General features: G+C 46.8%; 1 protein-coding gene across 2 annotated transcripts in view; it reads right to left on the reverse strand.

The window, feature by feature from the left end:
• The window catches only part of LOC141170067 (uncharacterized), a 392196-nt gene that overhangs the window by 202516 nt on the left and 166068 nt on the right, over positions 1-23612 (reverse strand). For both annotated transcript variants that reach the window (XM_073655139.1, XM_073655138.1), the window contains exon 4: positions 22937-22983. In XM_073655139.1, the coding sequence (XP_073511240.1) occupies positions 22937-22983 (47 nt within the window). The remainder of the gene's footprint in view (positions 1-22936; positions 22984-23612) is intronic.

Genomic DNA, 23612 nt, shown 5'->3' on the forward strand with positions numbered 1-23612 from the left:
CACAAGGTTTATGAATTTCCCCTCACTATTAATGGTATTCACCAAGAGAATTTGGATTTGGTGGTATTAAATAATTTGCCTTCTCCAGTAGTTTTGGGGTTACCCTGGTTAAAATTACACAATCCTGTACTGGATTGGTCTATCAATGAAATTAAGTCCTGGAGCCCTAAGTGTTATGACAAGTGTAGTAACGGGCGCATTGCTGCTGTGGATAAAGGGGAATTGCCTGTACCTATTCAGGATTTTTGGAAAGTTTTTTCTGAGGAGGAGTCGCAAATTTTGCCTCCCCATAGAGACTATGATTGTACCATTGAATTTGTCCCTGGAGCGACTCTTCCTAAAAGTCGTTTATTTAATCTTACTATTCCTGAGAGAAAGGCTTTGGAGGAATACAAACAGACGAGCTTGGCCGCCTGTCATATCAGACCCTCTAAGTCACCTGTGGCTGTTGGATTTTTTTTTGCTAAAAAAAAGGACGGCGGTTTACGTCCTTGTCTGGACTTTCGCGAGATTAATAAAATTACTGTACGCAATCCCTACCCACTGCCATTGATTCCTGATTTGTTTAACCAGTTAGTGGGGGCCAAGTGGTTCTCTAAAATTGATCTCCGGGGGGCATACAATTTGTTGCGCATGAAGGAGGGTGATGAATGGAAGACTGCTTTTAACACTCCTGTGGGTCATTTTGAGAATCTGGTTATGCCTTTTGGTCTTACCAATGCACTAGCATTTTTTCAGAATCTTATTAATGACATCCTTAGACCTTTGATCGGCAAAAATGTGGTTGTGTATTTGGATGACATTTTGATTTATTCGCCGGATCTGGAGTCTCATTGGCGGAGCGTACGTGAGGTATTACAGTTATTAATTGACAATTCGCTTTTTGCTAAGCTAGAGAAATGTGAGTTCGCTGTACTTGAATTAGTTTTTTGGGCTACATTATCTCCAGTGAGGGCTTTGAGATGGACCCGGTGAAAGTTCAAGCTGTGCAGGAATGGCCTAGGCCTATTGGTTTGAAATCGATACAGAGGTTTTTGGGGTTCGCCAATTATTACAGAAAATTCATTAAAAAATTTTCTATTATTGTTAAACCACTGACCGATCTCACCAGGAAAGGTGCTAATACGGTGCAGTGGACTACTGAGGTCATTGAAGCTTTTGTGTTTCTAAAAGGAGAGGTTCAGCTCTGCCCCCATCCTTATGCAGCCTGATGTGACTAAGCCGTTTTTGGTTGAGGTTGATGCTTCTTCTGTAGGGGTCGTTGCGGTGTTGTCTCAGGAAAACAAGGAAGTACATCCCTGTGCCTTTTTTTCAAAAAAATTTTCTGAGACTGAACTTAATTACGATATTGGTAATCGGGAATTGCTGGCTATTAAACTCGCATTTGAACACTGGCGTCATCTCTTGGAAGGTGCTGAATTTCCCATTCAGGTTTTCACTGATCATAAAAATCTGATCTATCTTGATGCTGCCAAGCGCTTGAATGCCCGTCAGGCTAGGTGGGCACTTTTTTTCTCGCGGTTTAATTTTTCCGTTACTTACATCCCAGGTACCAAGAATGTTAAAGCTGATGCTTTGTCTCGCAGCTTTTCTCCCACGGTCATCTGGGTGATCGTGGACCGTTTTAGCAAGATGTGTCACTTGGTTCCCTTCATCAAACTGCCCTGCGCTAAGACACTCGCTAAGGCCTTTGTGAAGGAAATTGTCAGACTCCATGGTGTTCCTACTGACATTTTTTCTGATAGGGGACCTCAGTTCGTGGCTCGTTTTTGGCGTGCCTTTTGTGACAGGTTGGGAGTTCATTTGTCATTTTCATCTGGATATCATCCTGAGTCTAATGGCCAGACAGAAAGGAAGAACCAGGATGTTGAGCAGTTCTTGCATTGTTTTGTGGCAGACAATCAAGAGGGCTGGTCAGAGTTTCTGCCGCTTGCTGAATTTGCTCTTAACAACCATACATCCTCTTCTGCTGGTTGTTCGCCTTTTTTTTGTTGTTCTGGGAGACATCCGTCTTTTGGGTCATTCTCCAAATTGGTATCGGCTGTGCCTGAGGAGGAGAGTTTTTCCGGTGATTTGGAGAAAGTTTGGACGGATGTGCATGGTAATCTTCAGGAGGATAACAAAAAATCTAAGAGGTACTTTGACAGGAAACGTCAAGAGGTTTTGTTTACGGTTGGTGACATGGTTTGGTTGTCCTCTAAGAATCTGCGGTTGAGGATTCCTTCTAAAAAATTGGGTCCCAAGTTTGTAGGGCCCTTTAAGGTGCTTCAGGTAGTTAACCAATCTGCTGTTAGGTTGGAGGTTCCCACCTCCTGGAAGATTAATCCGGTGTTTCATGTTTCTCTATTGAAAAAAGCTGATGTATCAGATAGAGACGCCACTGCCACTGTTCCTCCGGTGGTGGAGGACGGGGAATATGAAATTTCCCAAATCCTAAATTCTAGACGGTATAGAGGGAGTTTGCAGTATCTCGTCGCTTGGAAGGGTTTCGGTCCCGAGGATAACTCATGGGTGAGGGCGGATGAGGTTTCTGCTTCCAGACTTGTCAGAGCGTTTCATAAGAGGTTTCCTGATAAGCCTGGGCCTAGGGGATCCGGAGGATCCTCATAGAAGAGGAGCTACTGTTAGAACTCTCCTGTTAGGTTTTTTCTATTTTGCTGGTCACATGACCGTTTTTGCCTATTTAATCCTGCTCCGCCCTTCTGGCCATGCTGGACTTCATTGTATTTTCTACTCTTAAGCTAGCCAGGTGCTTTGTTACCTTTCTCAGTCAGTTTAGCTAGGTCTTTGGACCTCTATGTTCTATGTTGTTTGATTGTCTTTTTACTGCTACAATTTCTGCTAGGAGGTGTCCATCTTTCTCCCAGTCCCTAGTTCTTGTAGGGATCCCTCCCTCACATCTATAGGTCTTCGTTCAGACTAGCCGAGGACTTTAGTGGGTCTGATCGCAGGATCAGGTTCCCCGTTACATCGTAGGGATTTAGCTTAGTTCTATTGTAGGGACAGATCTCCTGTCCTTCCTTAGTGCTTGTAGCAGATCATAACAACAGGGGGGTGTACTCACTTATGATGAGCGCTGTATGTTAAACTTACTGAGAATACAGGGGGGTGTACTCACTTATGATGAGCGCTGTATGTATAACTTACTGAGAATACAGGGGGGTGTACTCACTTATGATGAGCGCTGTATGTATTCAAAACTCAAAACAAAAAGATGCACAGCCTCAATCATAAATTAGGGTGCGTCATGATGTACCCAGACTACAATGTCAGAAAAGGGAGAAAAAGAAGGTACAGATATAAAAATGCGCACACCTCAATACAATAATAAATAAAATTACAAGCTTTATTAAACTCCTTTAAAAACACTAAAAGAGCACACACATGATTTCCAATATCAAAATACACAATCGGTGATACAATCAATATATATATTCTCCTCTAATAAATAGCATAGGTCATTACATTATCTTCATATAAATGTCATATATAGATATCTCACAAGAGGTATATAGAAGTCACAGTAATGACTTTATCCTAGCTAGCATGCAACTGGGTCATACCATCAGTACTTGATTATTATATTAGAATGGGTATGCACATCATATACCAATATTCAGCTACATCACAGAACATGTTCTATAAATCCAATTCTTATCATCAATATATTAATATTATATTTAGGGCTACTCATGCCCTTAATATACTGATGTCCTGCTAAAATATATATTGTGCACTCCTTGTCAGTGCCGTCGTTATATATCAGCCCGTGCCAAAACCCAAACCTGGTCTATGAAGTATTTTACATGATCCAAGTGAAAAAAACTGCAGCCAGATCATAACATGCCAATAGCCATATTGCCCCTCCAGAAAAGCACATATGTGGATCTAGTGACAAACCCACCATAATAAATTCGCCTGTACCAAACTCAGGCCTAGTATATGAGAGATATCTTACATGACTTAGATAAATAATGCCACAAACAAATCATAGCACACCAATAGCTAAATCACCCCCTAGAGATCACATGTGGATCCAATGACAACCCCACGCGTATCGCTGTGAAAACACAGCTTCATCAGGGAAAGTCTGTTGACATTTATATGAAGATAATGTAAGGACTTATGCTATTTATTAGAGGAAAATATATATATTGATTGTATCACCGATTGTGAATTTTGATATTGGAAATCATGTGTGTGCGCTTAGAGCGCTGTATGTGTCACGTACTGATAATACAGTGGTGTACTCACTTATGATGAGCGCTGTATGTATAACGTACTGAGAATACAAGAGGGTGTACTCACTTATGATGAGCGCTGTATGTACAGGTGCTTCTCACTAAATTAGAATATCAAAAAGTAAATTTATTTCAGTTCTTCAATACAAAAAGTGAAACTCATATTATATAGAGCCATTACAAACAGTGATCTATTTCAAATGTTTATTTCTGTTCATGTTGATAATTATGGCTTACAACCAATGAAAACACAAAAGTCATTATCTCAGTAAATTAGAATAATTGACAAAAAACACATGCAAAGGCTTCCTTAGCATTTAAAAAGGTCCCTTAGTCTGTTTCAGTAGGCTTCACAATCATGGGAATGACTGCTGACTTGACAGATGTCCAGAAGGCAGTCATTGACATACTCCACAAGTAGGGTAAGCCACAAAAGGTCATTGCTAAAGAAGCTGGCTGTTCAGAGTTCTGTATCCAAACATATTAATGGAGAGTTGAGTGTAAGGAAAAAGTGTGGTAGAAAAAGGTGCACAAGCAACTGGGATAACCGCAGCCTTGAAAGGATTGTTAAGAAAAGGCCATTCCAAAATTTGGGGGAGATTCACAAGGAGTGGACTGCTGCTGGAGTCATTGCTTCAAGAGCCACCACACACAGACGTATCCAGGACATGGGCTACAAGTGTCGCATTCCTTGTGTCAATCCACTCATGACCAATAGACAATGCCAGAAGCGTCTTACCTGGGCCAAGGAGAAAGACCTGGACTGTTGTTCAGTGGTCCAAGGTGTTGTTTTCAGATGAAAGTAAATTTTGCATTTCATTTGGACATCAAGGTCCCAGAATCTGGAGGAAGAGTGGAGAGGTACACAATCCAAGCTGCTTGAGGTCTAGTGTGAAGTTTCCACAATCAGTGATGGTTTGGGGAGCCATGTCATCTGCTGGTGTAGGTCCACTGTGTTTTATCAAGACCAAAGTCAGATCAGCCGTCTAGGAAATTTTAGAGCACTTCAGGCTTCCCTCTGCTGATAAGCTTTTTGGAGATGGAAATTTCATTCTCCAGCAGGACTTGGCACCAGTCCACACTGTCAAAAGTACCAATACCTGGTTTAAAAACAACAGTATCACTGTGCTTGATTGGCCAGCAAACTCACCTGACCTTAACCCCATAGAAAATCTATGGGGTATTGTCAAGAGGAAGATGAGAGACACCAGACCCAACAATGCAGACGAGCTGAAGGCTGCTATCAAAGCAACCTGGGCTTCTATAACACCTCAGCAGTGCCACAGGTTGATCACCTCCATGCCACGCCGCATTGATGCAGTAATTGATGCAAAAGGAGCCCCGACCAAGTATTGAGTGCATTTGCTGAACATACATTTCAGTAGGCCAACATTTCGGATTTTGAAATCATTTTTCAAGCTGGTGTTATAAAGTATTTTAATTTACTGAGATAATGACTTTTGTGTTTTCATTGGCTGTAAGCCATAATCATCAACATTAACAGAAATAAACACTTGAAATAGATCACTCTGTTTGTAATGACTATATAATCTTTTCACTTTTTGTATTGAAGAACTGAAATAAATTAACTTTTTGATGATTTTCTAATTTAGTGAGAAGCACTTGTATAACGTACTGAGAATACAGGGGGGTGTACTCACTTATGATGAGCGCTGTATGTATAACGTACTGAGAATACAGGGGGGTGTACTCACTTATGCTGAGTGCTCTATATACAGTGCCTACAAGTAGTATTCAATCCCCTGCAGATTTAGCTGGTTGACACATATGGAATTAACTTGGCATTGTGACATTTGTACTGTAGATCAGCCTGGAAGTGGGAAATGCACTGCAGCAAATTTTGTTTTTTGTTTTTTTTAAAAAACGTTAAAAGTTAATTCAGAGTGTCATTTATTATTCAACCCCTCAAATCACAAGAATTCTGTTTGGTCCCCCTAAAGTATTAAGAAGTAGTTCAGGCACCAAGAATAATGAGCTTCACATGTGTGGATTAAAGATCTCTTTTGCCACCCTTTTCTGACTATTTAAGACCCTCCCCAAACTTGTGAACAGCACTCAGACATGGTCAACATGGGAAAGACAAAGGAGCATTCCAAGGCCATCAGAGACAAGATCGTGGAGGGTCACAAGGCTGGCAAGGGGTACAAAACCCTTTCCAAGGAGTTGGGCCTACCTGTCTCCACTGTTGGGAGCATCATCCGTAAGTGGAAGGCTTATGGAACTACTGTTAGCCTTCCACGGCCAGGACAGCCTTTGAAAGTGTCCTCCCGTGCCGAGGCCAGGCTTGTCCGAAGAGTCAAGGCTAACCCAAGGACAACAAGGAAGGAGCTCCGGGAAGATTTCATGGTAGTGGGGACATTGGTTTCAGTCAATACCATAAGTAACGTACTCCACCGCAATGGTCTCCGTTCCAGACGAGCCCGTAAGGTACCTTTACTTTCAAAGCGTCATGTCAAGGCTCGTCTACAGTTTGCTCATGATCACTTGGAGGACTCTGAGACTGACTGGTTCAAGGTTCTATGGTCTGATGAGACCAAGATCGAGATCTTTGGTGCCAACCACACACGTGACGTTTGGAGACTGGATGGCACTGCATACAACCCCAAGAATACCATCCCTACAGTCAAGCATGGTGGTGGCAGCATCATGCTGTGGGGCTGTTTCTCTGCCAAGGGGCCTGGCCATCTGGTCCGCATCCATGGGAAGATGGATAGCACGGCCTACCTGGAGATTTTGGCCAAGAACCTCCGCTCCTCCATCAAGGATCTTAAGATGGGTCGTAGTTTCATCTTCCAACAAGACAACGACCCAAAGCACACAGCCAAGAAAACCAAGGCCTGGTTCAAGAGGGAAAAAGTCAAGGTGTTGGAGTGGCCTAGTCAGTCTCCTGACCTTAACCCAATTGAAAACTTGTGGAAGGAGCTCAAGAATAAAGTCCACATGAGACACCCAAAGAACCTAGATAACTTGGAGAAGATCTGCATGGAGGAGTGGGCCAAGATAACTCCACAGACCTGTGCCGGCCTGATCAGGTCTTATAAAAGACGATTATTAGCTGTAATTTCAAACAAGGGTTATTCCACAAAATATTAAATATAGGGGTTGTATAATAATTGACCCACACTTTTATGTTTAAAATTAATAAAATTCTACTGAGCAACATAACTTTTTGGTTTGTAAGATTTATGCTTCTGTTCATAAAACCTACTCTCGTTTGCAGTTTGAAGGCTCTAACTTATTTGCATCTTATCAAACCAGCTAAATCTGCAGGGGGTTGAATACTACTTGTAGGCACTGTATAGTGTACTAATAATATAGGGGTGTACTCAAGAATTTGTCTCTCTTTCTGTCACACCGTAAACGGCGAAACCGGGAAATGGCTGAGTGTTGGGACCCACACCTGTCCCTGCCACACTAGAGGGCCCTGACTGTCCCTTATCTCAGGGGTACCTCTGAAGGTGAGGAGGCCTGAGCCGCCAGCGTCTCCTTATCTCCTACGCAGGCCCTGACAGTGACCCCCTCTCACCCCAGGGAGGAAGACAGTACAAAATAATGATACTGTGACAAGACAGGGAAATACAGACAGGGTAAATAGAAATAGCAGTCAGACGAAATGCTCACTCAGCCACAGAGGAAACACAAGGGAGTTAAGGAGGGGAAACCAAAAAGGAGAGAATGCAGGTAAACATGCAGCAAAACAGCGACCACGATAGCGAAGTTAACATCCAAGCTCCTATACACAACGCTCCTCCTTCACTCTCCAAGCCAGGCAGAAGAACTGATCACTGACACCCTAGGAAGTCAGAGCTGAGTCTATATAGAAACAGTAGTTAACCCAAATCAGCTGAGAGACCAGAATCTCAGGAAAACCCAGATTAACTCCTGCACTGCTGGCAAACAGCAGTTAATAAACTGGGGAGGAGTTTCGGCCCAGTGTGTGTGTGAACTATGCCCAGAACGCTGCAGTTCTCTGGAACCTCTCTGTCGCGGTAACCCCATGACAGTACTCCCCCTTCTACAAGGGACCTCCGGAACCTCAGGGCCAGGTTTCTCAGGATGTGCTGCATGAAAGGATCACACCAACCTGACAGCATGGACGTCGGCCGCTGGTACCCACATCCTCTCCTCAGGACTCTTACCTCTCAAGTGTACCAAATACTGAAGGGACTGACGAACAAATCGAAAATCTATGACCCTAGAAATCTGGAACTCAAGATTTTCATCCACAAGAACCGGAGAGTGGGGTGGAGGTGATGGATTGGGAGCGCCCACAAATCTTTTGAGTAAGGAACGGTGAAAAACATTATGGATTCTGAATGAGTGTGGCAAAGCCAGCCGGAAGGCCTCAATCCTATATGGACCAATAAACCTGGGGCCTAGTTTCCACGAGGGAACACTCAGTTTAATATTCTTAGACAACAACCACACCCAATCGCCCACACATAGGTCCGGACCTCTCACACATCTCAGATCAGCCGCATAATTATATCTGGAACCCATCCTCTTTAACTTAGAGAACCCCTTGTCATACGGATGAGATGGAGGAAGAAAAACGTTCCGCTTCAGGAACACCAGAGAAACTCCTCCTATTAAAAGAACTAAATTGCGGATGAAAACCATATGCCCCGAAAAAAAAAGGGGACTTACCAGTAGACTCATGAGTACGGTTGTTTACTGCAAATTCTGCCAACGGTAAGTACTTAAACCAGTCCACCGGATTCTCAGAGATGAAACACCTGAGATAAGTCTCAAGATTTTGATTAACACGTTCCCTCTGACCATTGGATTGAGGATGAAAAGCCGAAGAAAATGACAACTGAAACCCTAGCCGGCTGCAGAAAGCCCTCCAAAACTTGGAAATAAACAGCACCCCCCAGTCCGAAACCATATCAGAAGGAATTCCATGCAGTCTTACAATCTCCTTGATAAAGATCTGTGCATTAGGTCTTAGCATTAGGTAATGCGGAGAGTGCAATGAAATGTGACATTTTGCTAAACCTGTCTACTACAACTAGAATAACTGTATTTTCCTCAGAAATAGGTAAATTAGTGATGAAATGTATTGACAAATGGGTCCAAGGTCTATTGGGAATCTCCAGGGGTTGGAGAGACCCCGATGGGCAAGTACAAGGGGTCTTGGAATGCGCACACACTCTACAGGCAGCAACATATTCCTGTACATCCTGATGTACCCCAGACCCTCAAAAATGCCAAGTGAGAAGCTCCATGGTAAATTTACTTCCAGGGTGTCTGGCCAAAACCCAGTCATGATGTTCATTGATGACCCTGAGCTGAAGATTCGCAGGGACAAAAAGTTTATCCAAAGGACAGGCTGTTGGGGTGTCCCCCTGAGCCTCCACCACCTCTTTCTCGAGGTCAGAAGTTATCATAGCAACAACTACTCCCTTCTGAAGTATAGGACCTGCTTCACAATTCTCCCCATACCCAGGAAAACAACGGGATAAGGCATCAGCCTTGACATCCTTGCTTCCTGGCCTATACGTTATGAAGAAATTGAACCTGGCAAAGAACAATGACCACCTTGCCTGCCTAGGTGTAAGACGCTTCGCAGATTCTAACTACAAGTTCTTGTGATCCGTGATCACCATGACAGGGTGTAGTGTCCCCTCCAGAAAATGGCGCCACTCTTCAAACGCCCATTTAATTGCTAAAAGCTCTCTGTTACCAATATCATAATTCCTTTCGGTAGGAGACAATTTCTTTGAGGAGAACCCACACGGACGCCACTTACTTGGATTAGTCCCCTGCAACAATATAGCCCCGATCCCCATCTCAGAGGCATCCACCTCTACTACAAAAGGCTGTGTGATGTCAGGCTGAATTAGTATAGGAGCAGTGGCAAAACATCTTTTCAAAGTTTCAAAAGCCTTGAAGGCCGCACCGGACCATACAGAGAAGTCCGTACCCCTCTTGGTCATATCTGTCAAAGGTTTGGCTACTACTGAAAAGTCTTTAAGAAATTCCACGATGGTAGTTAGAAAAACCTAAAAACCTCTGTGAGGCCTTAAGGTCCTCTGGATGACCCACTCCAGAACCGCTTTGACTTTAGCTGGATCCATACGAAAACCTGTGGAGGATAAGAAATAACCCAAGAAAGGAATCTCCTGAACCGTGAACATGCACTTCTCAAGTTTAGCAAATAATTTATTGACCCCGAGTATCTGGAGAACCTGCCTAACATGAACCTGATGGGACTCGAAGTCCAGAAAATAAATTAAGATGTCATTGAGGTATACCACCACAAACCTACCTATTAGGTGTTATGGATCCGGGTGGTGAAACCTCTGTGCTGCGGTGCAAGGAGGGACCAGAAGGGCGTGACTAAGTACCTACTTGGCCTGACCAAGGTTGCACGGCGGCTCAGTCGACTCCGTGAACCAGGGAGGGACCGAGCAGGGGGACCAGGTGCCACTCTGGGACCGACCTTGTATGAGAGCAGGTGACTCCCACGGGTCAGATGGCAGGAACAGACCGGTACAGCAGATAAGCAGGCTGGTTCGGCTGATAGCCAGATGGGTGCTCCGGGTAGGCAGGCTGGCGGGCACAATGGGTAACTGGCAGGTGCTTCCAGTTAAGCAGGCTGGTGGGCACGGCAGGTAACAGACAGGTGCTTCCAGGTAAGCAGGCTGGCGGGCACGGCAGGTAACAGACAGGTGCTTCCAGGTAAGCAGGCTGGCGGGCACGGCAGGTAACTGGCAGGTGCTTCCAGGTAAGCAGGCGGGCAGAGCCCATAGACAGACTGGCGGGCTGGATTGTAGTCAGACTGTTGGGCTGGATTGTAGTCAGACTGGTGGACATGACTGACTTACAGAAGGACCTGAGGGCTGAAGCAACAGTAAGAACACAGAGCATCAACCTTGCGCGGGCACCTCCATATTGGAGGAGGTGCTTTAAATAGGGAAAGTCCTCCGGCCATTGGCCGGGGACTTTTAGGACGGCGCGCGTGGCCCCTTTAGGAGGGAGGGAGCGCGCGCACGCCCTAAGCACAGTGCCCGGGAAGCTGCGTGCAGCAGCAGCAAGGGGGTAAGGGGGACGGCGTCTCTGGCAGGGGGCAGCGAAGCCGATGCTACAGTACCCCCCCTTTACGCCCCCTCTTTTTTAGGTTTGCAAGAAATTCTTTAAGAAGAGGAGCATGGATGTTCTCCCAAGACCTCTCCTCTGGGCCAAACCCCTTCCAATCCACCAGAAAAAAGATTTTTCCTCTACCTCATAGACGTCCTCAGCGGAGACCGGAGCTGGGGTGGTACCTGGAACGTCAGAAAAAGAATTAAGAACAAATGGTTTGAGGAGAGATACGTGGAAGAAGTTGGGAATCCGTAAGGTGGCCGGGAGCTTTGGCTTGTAAGCCACGGAATTGATTTAGTTCAGATCCTCGAACGGGCCGATGAACCACGGACCCAACTTATACGATGGTATTTTGAGATGAACATATTTGGAGGAGAGCCAGACCTTGTCTCCCGGACGGAATTGAGGTGGATCCAGACGTCTCTTAGCATGTTTCTTCATCCGCTCGGAGGACTGAAGAAGTGCGGATCTAGTGTCTTCCCAAATAGCAGAAAATTCACTGACCAGAGACTCCGCGGCAGGATTGTCCACTGAAGAAGAGACGGGAAACGGAATCTGGGGGTGTTGACCACAAAGAACGGGGATTTGGAAGAAAACTCGCTCTCATGGTTGTTATAGGAGAACTCGGCCCAGGGTAGGAGCTCAACCCAATCGTCATGATGAGCGTGACGAACTGCTGAAGAAAGCTGGTAAGGACCTGGTTGATACGTTCTACTTGACCATTGGACTGAGGATGATAAGCAGAGGAGAAATCCAAGGAGACATCCAGCAGCTTGCACGTAGCTCTCCAGAAGCGCAAAGTGAACTGAACCCCACGATTAGACACAATGTGGAGGGGTAGGCCGTGGAGACGAAAGATGTGATGGATGAAGTCCTTAGCCAGCACAGATGCAGATGGGAGACCAGGCAGCAGGATGAAGTGGGCCATATTAGAAAAGCGGACAGCGACCACACAAATGACAGTACAACCGGCAGAAACAGGGAGATCCGTAATAAAGTCCATAGCAATGTGTTGCCACGGAGCGGAAGGTACGGGAAGAGGAAAGAGACGGCCGGCTGGAAGATGCCTGGGAACCTTGTTACGAGCACAGGAGGAACAAGCCGTGACGAAATCCGCAACATCCTTGCGTAGGGAAGGCCACCAGTAATGCCGGGTGATGAGCAGGAAGGTCTTCCTCTGGCCAACATGGCCAGCTAGTTTGGATGAATGGCCCCAGAGAAGAACCTTCTTACGATCCGGAACCGCTACAAAGGTCTTACCAGGTGGAAGACGAGACTGGTCAAACAGAGCCACAGTCATTACTTTGGAGGGGTCGATGATATGCAGAGGCTCCTCTTCTTGGTCGGAAGACAGGAATGAGCGGGATAGAGCGTTGGCCTCAATGTTCTTGTCCGCAGGGCGGTAGTGTAGAGTAAAGCAGAATCGGGCAAAGAACAGAGACCACCGGGCCTGACGCGGATTGAGTCTTTGGGTGTTTTGTAAATAGGCCAGGTTTTTGTGGTCAGTGTAGATGACCACCGGGTGCAGAGCCCCCCTCCAGCAGGTAGCGCCACTCCTCCAGCGCCAATTTGATGGCTAGCAGCTCACGATCTCCTATGGAGTAGTTGCGCTCAGACGAGGAGAAGAGCTTGGAAAAGAAGCCGCAGGTTACCATTCTCCCGGACGGAGATTTCTGGCGGAGGAAGCATCAACCTCCAGGAAGAACTGCTTGTTGCAATCCGGACGGTGCAGCACAGGGGCAGAGGAGAAAGCTTGTTTTAGGGAGAAAAAGGCCTCCTCCGCTTCGGAAGTCCATTCCCTGGGATTTTCTCCCTTACGGGTGAGCGCGGAGATGGGAGCGGTCCAGGAGGAGAAATGAGGGATGGAGAGGCGGTAATAATTTGCGAAGCCCAGGAATCGCTGAATCGTCTACAAACCCTCCGGTCGGAGCCACTTTAAGACAGCAGAAACCTTCTCGGGATCCATCCGTAGACCAGTCTCGGAGATAATATATCCCAGGAACGGAAGGGAAGTCTGCTCGAAGAGGCATTTCTCAAATTTTGCGTATAAGCGGTTCTGCCGGAGCCTTAGCAGAACCTGATGAACATCCCTCTGGTGTGTGGGCAGATCCGGAGAGAAGACCAAGATATCGTTCAGGTACACCACTACGCAAGAATACAGGAGAACACGGAAGATGTCGTTAACCAGCTCCTGGAAGACGGCTGGGGCATTACAGAGACCAAAGGGCATCACGCGATATTCATAGTGACCGTCCCGGGTGTTGAATGCCATCTTCCACTCGTCTCCCTGGCGGATCCGGACCAAATTGTACGCCCCACGAAGATCGAGCTTGGTGAAGATCTTCGCGCCTTTAAGGCGGTCGAACAGCTCCGAGATGAGAGGCAGGGGGTACTTATTCTTGATGGTAATCTGGTTAAGACCCCTGTAATCGATACAGGGACGTAGTGAGCCGTCTTTCTTCTTAACGAAGAAGAATCCTGCTCCAGCCAGGGAAGTAGATTTCTGGATGAATCCCCTAGCAAGATTCTCTTCTATGTACTCAGACATGGCCCAGGTTTCAGCCAGTGACAAGTGGTAGATACGCCCGCAGGGAGGTGAAGCACCGGGTACCAGGTCGATTGGGCAATCATACGGCCATCTTGGTTTGGTCAATTTGCATGGGCTCAGGCGAACATGCCCAGGGAATTGCTGTTTGAGAGACAGGCTTTTGGAATACAGGAGCGAGACTCTGAAATCTTCTCGCCTGGGTAGTCTCCTTGGCACGTTCCTGAAAACGGATGTCAATCCGAGTAGCTAATGACACCAGGTCGTTCAGGGTGGTAGGGATGTCACGACCGGCTAGCTCATCCTTGATCCGTCCGGAAAGACCCTCCCAGAAGGTGGACACCAGGGCCTCGTTGTTCCAGGCAAGCTCAGATGCGAGGGTTCGAAAATGTATGGCATACTGGCCCACAGACTCCCTTGGCGGAGACGGAGAAGTGACTAGGCAGTAGAAGATTTTAGTCCGGGCTCATCTAAGACCTTTCGGAAGGCAGTGAGGAAAGCCGGACACCAGGGGATATCCTCTCTCCCACAGAGGGTTTAGCCATGCCAATGCCTCCCCGGTGAGGTGAGACATGATGAACGCCACCGGTCGGAGGGGAACTGATGTGCCAGGAGTTCAAAGTGCAGCGTGCACCGATTTAGGAAGCCACGACATAAGACGGGGTCACCACCAAAACGTGGAGGTGCAGAGATCCGGGTTCCAGAGCCGGGTGCCAAAGCGCCAGTAGGTTGAGGTGCCGCCGGAGTGGGTGCCTCTAGGCTAGAGACGGACACAGACAGGGTGGACAGCGTGTCCAGGCGGGAATTGACATTCCGCAGATAGGTCAGGATAGTCTCCTGTTGGGATCTCTGATGTGAGACCTCCAGGTACAGGTCAGAGAGCGAAGGACCCTGGAGGCCACCGGGTTCCATGGCCCTTCAAACTGTTACGGATCCGGGTGGTGGAACCTCTGTGCTGCGGTGCAAGGAGGGACCAGAGGGGCGTGACTAAGCACCTACTCGCCCTGACCAAGGTCGCATGGCGGCTCAGTCGACTCTGTGAACCAGGAAGGGACCGAGCAATGGGACCAGGTGCCACTCTGGGACTGACCTTGGATGAGAGCAGGTAACTCCCACGGGTCATATGGCAGGAACAGACCGGTACAGCGGATAAGCAGGCTGGTTCGGCTGATAGCCAGACGGGTGCTCCGGATAGGCAGGCTGGCGGGCACAACGGGTAACTGGTAGGTGCTTCCAGGTAAGAAGGCGGGCAGAGCCCATAGACAGACTGGCGGACTGGACTGTAGACAGACTGTCGGGCTGGATTGTAGTCAGACTGGCGGGCTGGACTGAAGAACAGACTGGTGGACAAGACTGACTTACAGAAGGACCTGAGGGCTGAAGCAACAGTAAGAATCACAGAGCATCAACCTTGCACGGGCACCTCATATTGGAGGAGGTACTTTAAATAGGGAAAGTCCTCCGGCCACTGGCCGGGGACTTTTAGGACGGCGCGCGCTGCCCCTTTAAGAGGGAGGGAGTGCGCACCCTAAGCACAGTGCCCGGGAAGCTGCGTGCAGCAGCAGCAGCAGGGAGGCTGGAAGACGCCGGACCAGGACCGCGGCGGTAAGGGGAACGGCGTCTCTGCCTGGCAGGGGGCAGAGACGCCAATGCTACATTAGGTGACTAAGAATGTCATTGACAAAATGTTGAAATACAGCAGGAGCATTACATAATCTAAAAGGCATAACCAGGTTCTCATAGTGACCTTACGGAGTATTAAAAGCGGTCTTCCATTCACCCCCCTCCTTCATGCGAATAAGATTATACGCCCCCCTGAGGTCCAATTTGGAGAACCATTTAGCTCCCACAATTTAATTAAAGAGGTCCGGGATGAGTGGAAGGTGATATGGATCCCGGATCGTGATCTGATTTAACTCATGGAAATCAAGGCACGGGTGTAAACCCCTGTCTTTTTTCTTTACGAAAAAGAATCCTGCAGCAATGGGTGATGACGAGGGCCTGATATGACCCTTTGCCAGACTTAGGGAGCTTAGCACCAGGAACGAGACTTATCGCGGAATCATATGGGCAGTGTGGAGGTACAGTACAGACCAAAAGTTTGGACACACCTTCTCATTTAAAGATTTTTCTGTATTTTCATGACTATAAAAATTGTACATTCACACTGAAGGCATCAAAACTATGAATTACCACATGTGGAATTATATACTTAACAAAAAAGTGTGAAACAACTGAATATATGTCTTATATTCTAAGTTCTTCAAAGTAGCCACCTTTTGCTTTGATGACTGCTTTGCACACTCTTGGCATTCTCTTGATGAGCTTCAAGAGGTAGTCACCGGAAATGTTTTTCACTTCACAGGTGTGCACTGTCTGGTTTAATAAGTGGAATTTCTTGTCTTATAAATAGGGTTGGGACCATCAGTTGTTTTGTGCAGAAGTCTGGTGGATACACAGCTGATAGTCCTACTGAATAGACTGTTAGAATTTGTATTATGGCAAGAAAAAAGCAGCTAAGTAAAGAAAAACAAGTGGCCATCATTACTTTAAGAAATGAAGGTCAGTCAGTCTGAAAAATTGGGAAAACTTTGAAAGTGTCCCCAAGTGCAGTTGCAAAAACCATTAAGCGCTATAAAAGAAACTGGCTCACATGAGGAACGCCCCAGGAAAGGAAGACCAAGAGTCACCTCTGCTTCTGAGGATAAGTTTATCCGAGTCACCAGTCTCAGAAATCGCAGGTTAACAGCAGCTCAAATTAGAGACCAGGTCAATGCCACACAGAGTTCTAGCAGCAGACACATCTCTACAACAACTGTTAAGAGGAGACTTTGTGCAGCAGGCCTTCATGGTAAAATAGCTGCTAGGAAACCACTGCTAAGGACAGGCAACAAGCTGAAGAGACTTGTTTTGGCTAAAGAACACAAGGAATGGACATTAGACCAGTGGAAATCTGTGCTTTGGTCTGGTGAGTCCAAAGTTGAGATCTTTGGTTCCAACCACCGTGTCTTTGTGCGACGCAGAAAAGGTGAACGGATGGACTCTACATGCCTGGTTTCCACCGTGAAGCATGGAGGAGGAGGTGTGATGGTGTGGGGGTGCTTTGCTGGTGACACTGTTGGGGGTTTATTCAAAATTGAAGGCATACTGAACCAGCATGGCTACTACAGCATCTAGCAGCGGCATGCTATTCCATCCGGTTTGCGTTTAGTTGGACCATCATTTATTTTTCAACAGGACAAAGACCCCAAACACACCTCCAGGCTGTGTAAGGGCTATTTGACCAAGCAGGAGAGTGATGGGGTGCTACGCCAGATGACCTGGCCTCCACAGTCACCAGACCTGAACCCTATCGAGATGGTTTGGGGTGAGCTGGACCGCAGAGTGAAGGCAAAAGGGCCAACAAGTGCTAAGCATCTCTGGGAACTCCTTCAAGATTGTTGGAAGACCATTTCCAGTGACTACCTGTTGAAGCTCATCAAGAGAATGGCAAGAGTTTGCAAAGCAGTCATCAAAGCAAAAGGTGGCTACTTTGAAGAACTTAGAATATAAGTATTGTAGCTCCTGACTTCCCTCCTCAGAGAACACATCCCCAAAATCTGAAATGAACTTCAGCAAAGTATGGACACCCACCCCGACTAGTCGGGTGCCCAAGCAATGTTCCTGGCAATACTCACTTCACTTAGTCACCTCTCGAGTTCACAAGTCAAGCACCGGGTTATGTAACGTGAGCCAGGGTATCAATGATCAATGATTTAGATGAAGGAATTGAGGGTAAACTGATTCAATTTGCTGATGACACAAAGCTAGGAGGGATAGCTAATACTAGAGAAGAGAGAGAGAGGATTCAAAAAGACCTAAATAAACTGGAGCAGTGGGCAGCAACTAACAGAATGGTTTTTAACAGGGAAAAATGCAAAGTTCTACATCTGGGCAATATAAATGAAAAAAGCATATACAAAATGGGAGGAATAGAGCTAAGCAACAGTACATGTGAAAAAGACTTAGGTATACTAATAGATCATAGACTGAACATGAGTCAACAGTGTGATGCAGCAGCAAAAAAGGCAAATACAATTCTGGGATGTATTAACAGAAGCATACAGTCTAGATCACGTGAAGTCATTATCGGTCTTTACTCCTCTTTGGTCAGACCTCATCTGGAATACTGCGTCCAGTTTTGGGCACCACATTTTAAAAAAGACATCGACAAACTGGAGCAAGTTCAGAGAAGAGCGACCAGAATGGTGACCGGTCTGCAAACCATGTCCTATGAGGAACGGTTACAGGATTTGGGAATGTTTAGCTTGCAAAAAAGAAGAATGAGAGGAGACTTAATAGCTGTCTACAAATATCTCAAGGGCTGTCACATTGTAGAAGGATCATCTTTATTCTCATTTGCACAAGGAAAGACTAGAAGCAATGGGATGAAACTGAATGGGAGGAGACACAGATTAGATATTAGAAAAAACTTTTTGACAGTTAGGGTGATCAATGAGTGGAACAGGCTGCCACGAGAGGTGGTGAGTTCCCCTTCAATGGACGTCTTCAAACAGAGGCCGGACAGATATCTGTCTGGGATGATTTAGTAAATCCTGCTTTGAGCAGGGGGTTGGGCCAGATGATGCAGGAGGTCCCCTCCAACTCTACCATTCTATGGTTCTATGATCTCTAAGACCGGTCTACAGATGGACCCCAAGAAGGTCTTGGCCATCTTAAAGTGGCCCCGACCGGAGGGGTTGAAGGTGGTTCAGCGATTCCTGGGCTTCGCTAACTATTACAGCCTCTTCATCCCGCATTTCTCTTCCCGGACTGCACCCATCTCTGCTCTCACCCGTAAGGGTGCTAATCCTAAGGAATGGACGTCCGAAGCGGAGGAGGCCTTCCTCTCCTTAAAACAAGCCTCTTCTTCTGCCCCAGTGTTGCACCGTCCGGATAGCAACAAACAGTTCTTTCTGGAGGTTGATGCTTCCTCTTCCGGAGCCGGAGCGGTGCTCACCCAGAAATCTCCGTCCGGGAGAATGGTAACCTGCGGCTTCTTCTCCAAGCTCTTCTCCTCGTCCGAGCGCAACTATTCCATAGGAGACCGAGAACTGCTAGCCATCAAATTGGCGCTGGAGGAGTGGCGTTACCTGCTAGAGGGGGCTCTGCACCCGGTGGTCATCTATACTGACCACAAAAATGCCCAAAGACTCAATCCACATCAGGCCCGGTGGTCTTTGTTCTTCGCCCGTTTCAACTTTACCCTTCCTTACTGCCCTGTGGACAAGAACGATAAAGCCGATGCTTTGTCCCGATCCTTCTTGTCTTCCGATCAAGAGGAGGAGCCTATGCATGTCATCGATCCCTCCAAAGTGATGAACGTGGCTCCCTTGGACCTGTCTCGTCTCCCACCCGGTGAAACGTTTGTAGCGGTTCCGGATCGTAAGAAGGTTCTTCACTGGGATCATTCATCTAAATTAGCCAACCATGCTGACCAGCGGAGGTCGTTCCTGCTCATTACCCGGCATTACTGGTGGCCTTCCCTGCGCAAGGATGTTCTAGACTTTGTCACGGCCTGTTCATTCTGTGCCCGCAACAAGGTTCCCAGACGTCTTCCAGCTGGCCGTCTACTGCCTCTTCCCGTACCTGCTGCCCCATGGCAACACATTGCTATGGACTTTATTACGGATCTCCCTGTTTCTGCCGGTTGTACTGTCATTTGGGTGGTCGCTGACCGCTTTTCTAAAATGGCCCACTTTATCCCTCTGCCTGGTCTCCCGTCTGCATCTGTGCTGGCTAAGGACTTCATCCATCACATCTTTCGTCTCCACGGCCTACCCCTCCACATTGTGTCTGATGGAGGGGTCCACTTCTGGAGAGCTACGTGTAAGCTGCTGGATGTCACCCTGGATTTCTCCTCTGCTTATCATCCTCAGTCCAATGCCCAAGTGGAACGTATCAACCAGATCCTTACCAGCTTCCTCCGGCACTTCGTCAACGCTCACCATACCGATTGGGTAGAGCTCCTACCATGGGCAGAGTTCTCCTATAATAACCATGTGAGCGAATCTTCTTCCAAGTCCCCGTTCTTTGTGGTCTACGGTTAACACCCCCGGATTCCGTTTCCCGTCTCCGCTTCAGTGGACAATCCTGCCGCGGAGTCTCTGGTCAGCGAGTTTTCCAACATTTAGGAGGACACTAGATCCGCACTTCTTCAATCCCCTGAGCGGATGAAGAGACATGCTGATAAGAGACGTCTGGATCCGCCTCAATTCCGTCCGGGAGACAAGGTTTGGCTCTCTTCCAAACATGTTCATCTCAAAATTCCCTCCTATAAGTTGGATCCACGGTTCATCGGTGCATTTGAAGTCCTCAAGCAAATCAATCCAGTGGCCTACAAGTTAAAACTCCCGGCCACCTTACGGATTCCCAACTCCTTCCATGTATCTCTCCTCAAACCAATTGTGTTTAATTCTTTTTCCAACAGTCCAGGTACCTCCCCAGCTCCGGTCTCCGCTGAGGACGTCTATGAGGTAGAGAACATGCTGGCCACCAAGAGGGTAAGAGGAAAATAACTTTTTTCTGGTGGATTGGAAGGGGTTTGCCCCAGAGGAGAGAACTTGGGAACCCAGGGAGAACATCCACGCCCCAATTCTTCTTAAAAAAAATTTTTCGGACCTAAAGAAGAGGGGGCATAAAGGGGGAGGGTATTGTAGCATCGGCGTCTCTGCCCCCTGACAGGCAGAGACGCCATTCCCCTTACCGCCGCGCTCCGGGTCCGGCGTCTTCCGGCCCCCCTGTTGCTGCTGCTGCCAGCGCGCGCAGCTTCCCTAGCACTGTGCTTAGGGCGCGCGCGCTCCCTCCCTCTTAAAGGGGCCGCGCGCGCCGTCCTAAGGAGTCCCCGGCCAATGGCCGGAGGATCTCTCATATAAAAGGCACCTCCTCCAAAATGGAGGTGCCCGTGCAAGGTTGTAGCTTTGTGTTCAAAACTCTGCTTCAGCCCTCAGGTCCCACTGCTAGTCTAACTACCAGTCCGCCAGCCTGACTACCAGTCCAGTCCGCCAGCCTGACTACCAGTCCAGTCCGCCAGCCTGACTACCTGTCTCCGCTAGCCATGTACACTCTCCAGCCTGACGGTCTGCCTACGGTCCAAACCCGCCAGTCTGTCTATGTGCCAGGCTTGCCTGACTACCCGGAGAACGTACCAGTTACCTGCTGTGCCTACCAGCCAGCCTGCCTGGAGGCTCCTGCCAGTTACCCGTGGTGTCTACCAGTCCGTCTACCCGGATCACCCGTCAGCCTGCCTGCCGTGCTCATCCGCTGTACCGGTCAGTCCCTGCCTTCTGACCCGTGGGAGTCACCTGCTCTCATACAAGGACTGGCCCAGAGTAGCACCTAGTCCCTCTGCTCGGTCCTTCCCTGGCTCACGGAGTCGATTGAGCCGCCGTGCGACCTTGGTCAGTCCGAGTTGATACCTAGTCACGCCCCTCTGGTCCCTCCTTGCACCGCAGCACAGAGGTTCCACCACCCGGATCCGCAACATACACACACTTACAAGTCTTGGCATGTTATCAATAAGGTTATTAAGGGTTGTCTGAGGAATGTTTTGTCATGCTGAATGTACTTGGGCACGCAGTTCATAAAGATCCGCTGCTGGCAGCTACCTTACAATTTCTGAGTAACGAAATCTCAAATATGGTTGATAGAAGACAAATCCGGAGATGCTTGGAGAAATGGCCGCTCCACTGGATCCATGATCAAATCAAAGTAATGCCAAGCTGTTAGTATACCTGGAAAAAAGACGAGAGGGATCCAGCTATCGGACATTATGCCACCACACACTATAATCACTGACCGTCGTGATGTTCCCTTCTTCATGTCGTTGCCCACATGGTCTCCAGATGAAGACTGGAGGCTGGAATAGAACAATGGAGGCTGTTATAGAGGAGTATCATTTTTAGCAATGAGTCCCTCTTTTATCTTGGACGCAATGATAACCAGAGATTGGTCTAAAGACCTTCATGAGGAAATATCACAAAATCATAATCACCCTATTCTCAGGGTAATGGAATGGGGTAGCATAATGTATGGTAGCCAGACCTCTCTAGTCTTTGTTCCAGGTACACTAACCACTCAGTGTATTACTAATTTGGTGGTGGAACCAATGGCATGGCCATTTCGCCGAATGGACCATGAAGTGATTTTTCAACACGACAATGCCAGGCTGTATGTTGCTCATGCTACTGTGAGGGGTCTACATGGCTTAAATGTTTTACCATGTCCTCTTCAGACTTGCCTCTGATCGAACACATCTAGAACATAACTAGTCGGTAGTTGTAAAGGAACCAGCCAGCCACGAATCTTTGATGATTTGTGTGCCCAAGTGCATTCAACATGATAGAACATTCCTCAGAGAACATTCCTCAGATAAATCGAGATGTTTTCCCATTTTTTCATCAATTACAGATCAGTAACATGTCTATCAATCCTGTGATTTCCATAATTCCATGACTTTTCCTTTGCGACGTTGCAATTTCAATGCTGAGGAGTGTTTATAAAAGAGCTAAATGTCTTGGATAAGGACATCTTTCATCTTTCTGAAAGCAAGAATAATCTTGACCTATAAACCTGCACCCTTACCTGATAAAAATACTTGATTTGGTTGACCGTTAAACAGGGGGTTGATCCACAAGTTCTTTTACCCTTTTATAGAAATGTCATATCAAGATAATAGTTAATTCAATGTTTGCCTATGATGATGCTTAACTGCGGTACTAGGGACTGGTCACCATCTTCTTTCACCAGATTCTGGTTACGTCAGTGCTGGTTAGATATAGTCTAGTCTATGATAAAGGGAATGACACAATTTGGCGTTGCCAATTACTAACTGTGGTCTGTTGCTAAATATTGACCTGAAATAGCATCAAATGACGCTTATATTACATTGTTAGAGCTTGTGATTGACACCATTTCATAATAACCAGACTTCTAATCGTATATCATTAGTTATTTAGGAATAGGTAACCAATTATTGACTTTAATACATGCAATCTTTTCTTACCACCAATCCTCTCTCCACATTTTTATAATCCTTCATTGGAACATCACCTATAGAGAAAATATAAAGTATATAAAGTGGAGATTTAAATATGATTTTGCCATGTGCGAGGCTTTTGGATTTTTTGCTGCTTTGCAGATTTCATAGTATGAATGGTAAAAGGTGAAATCTAGGTGAAAATGTATAGCTAGAATAATGCCCATATGTGACTTCACTTTATTAGCATGAGCATTAATATGTTAGGCCATGCATTTGCATGTCTTTATACTTCTACCCTCTGGCGCCCAATTCACACGTGTTAGCATTTTGCTCATTCATTTGACTGTAGTACTGTACTATTAGGTATGTGATATCAGCTGTTCACTAGACCTGCGGTAATCAGTTAATGGTTAATATGGCTAGAACTAAACATGGAGTCGCCTTAATGAAACAACCCATTTAAATTATGATATCACATAGAAGTTAACATTAGATAGGGTCGATTCAGGCCTTTCTCCTGAATAAGATGGACGGTTATGCTGAGCACCATTAAATTTCCTTAAAATATATGTTTACTGGCAGTTTGCCATTTAAAGGGACTTTGTCAGTATGATCCATCCCCACAATCTGTTTATATGGTCATGTTGCTTTACTTATGCACCCTATTGCTCCATTACTCAAAAAATCACTCTTTTAAATC

This window comes from Phyllobates terribilis, unplaced genomic scaffold (assembly GCF_046119375.1).
Source record: "Phyllobates terribilis strain yellow unplaced genomic scaffold, ASM4611937v1 Scaffold_1__5_contigs__length_1240528914, whole genome shotgun sequence".
NCBI classification, from domain to species: domain Eukaryota; kingdom Metazoa; phylum Chordata; class Amphibia; order Anura; family Dendrobatidae; genus Phyllobates; species Phyllobates terribilis.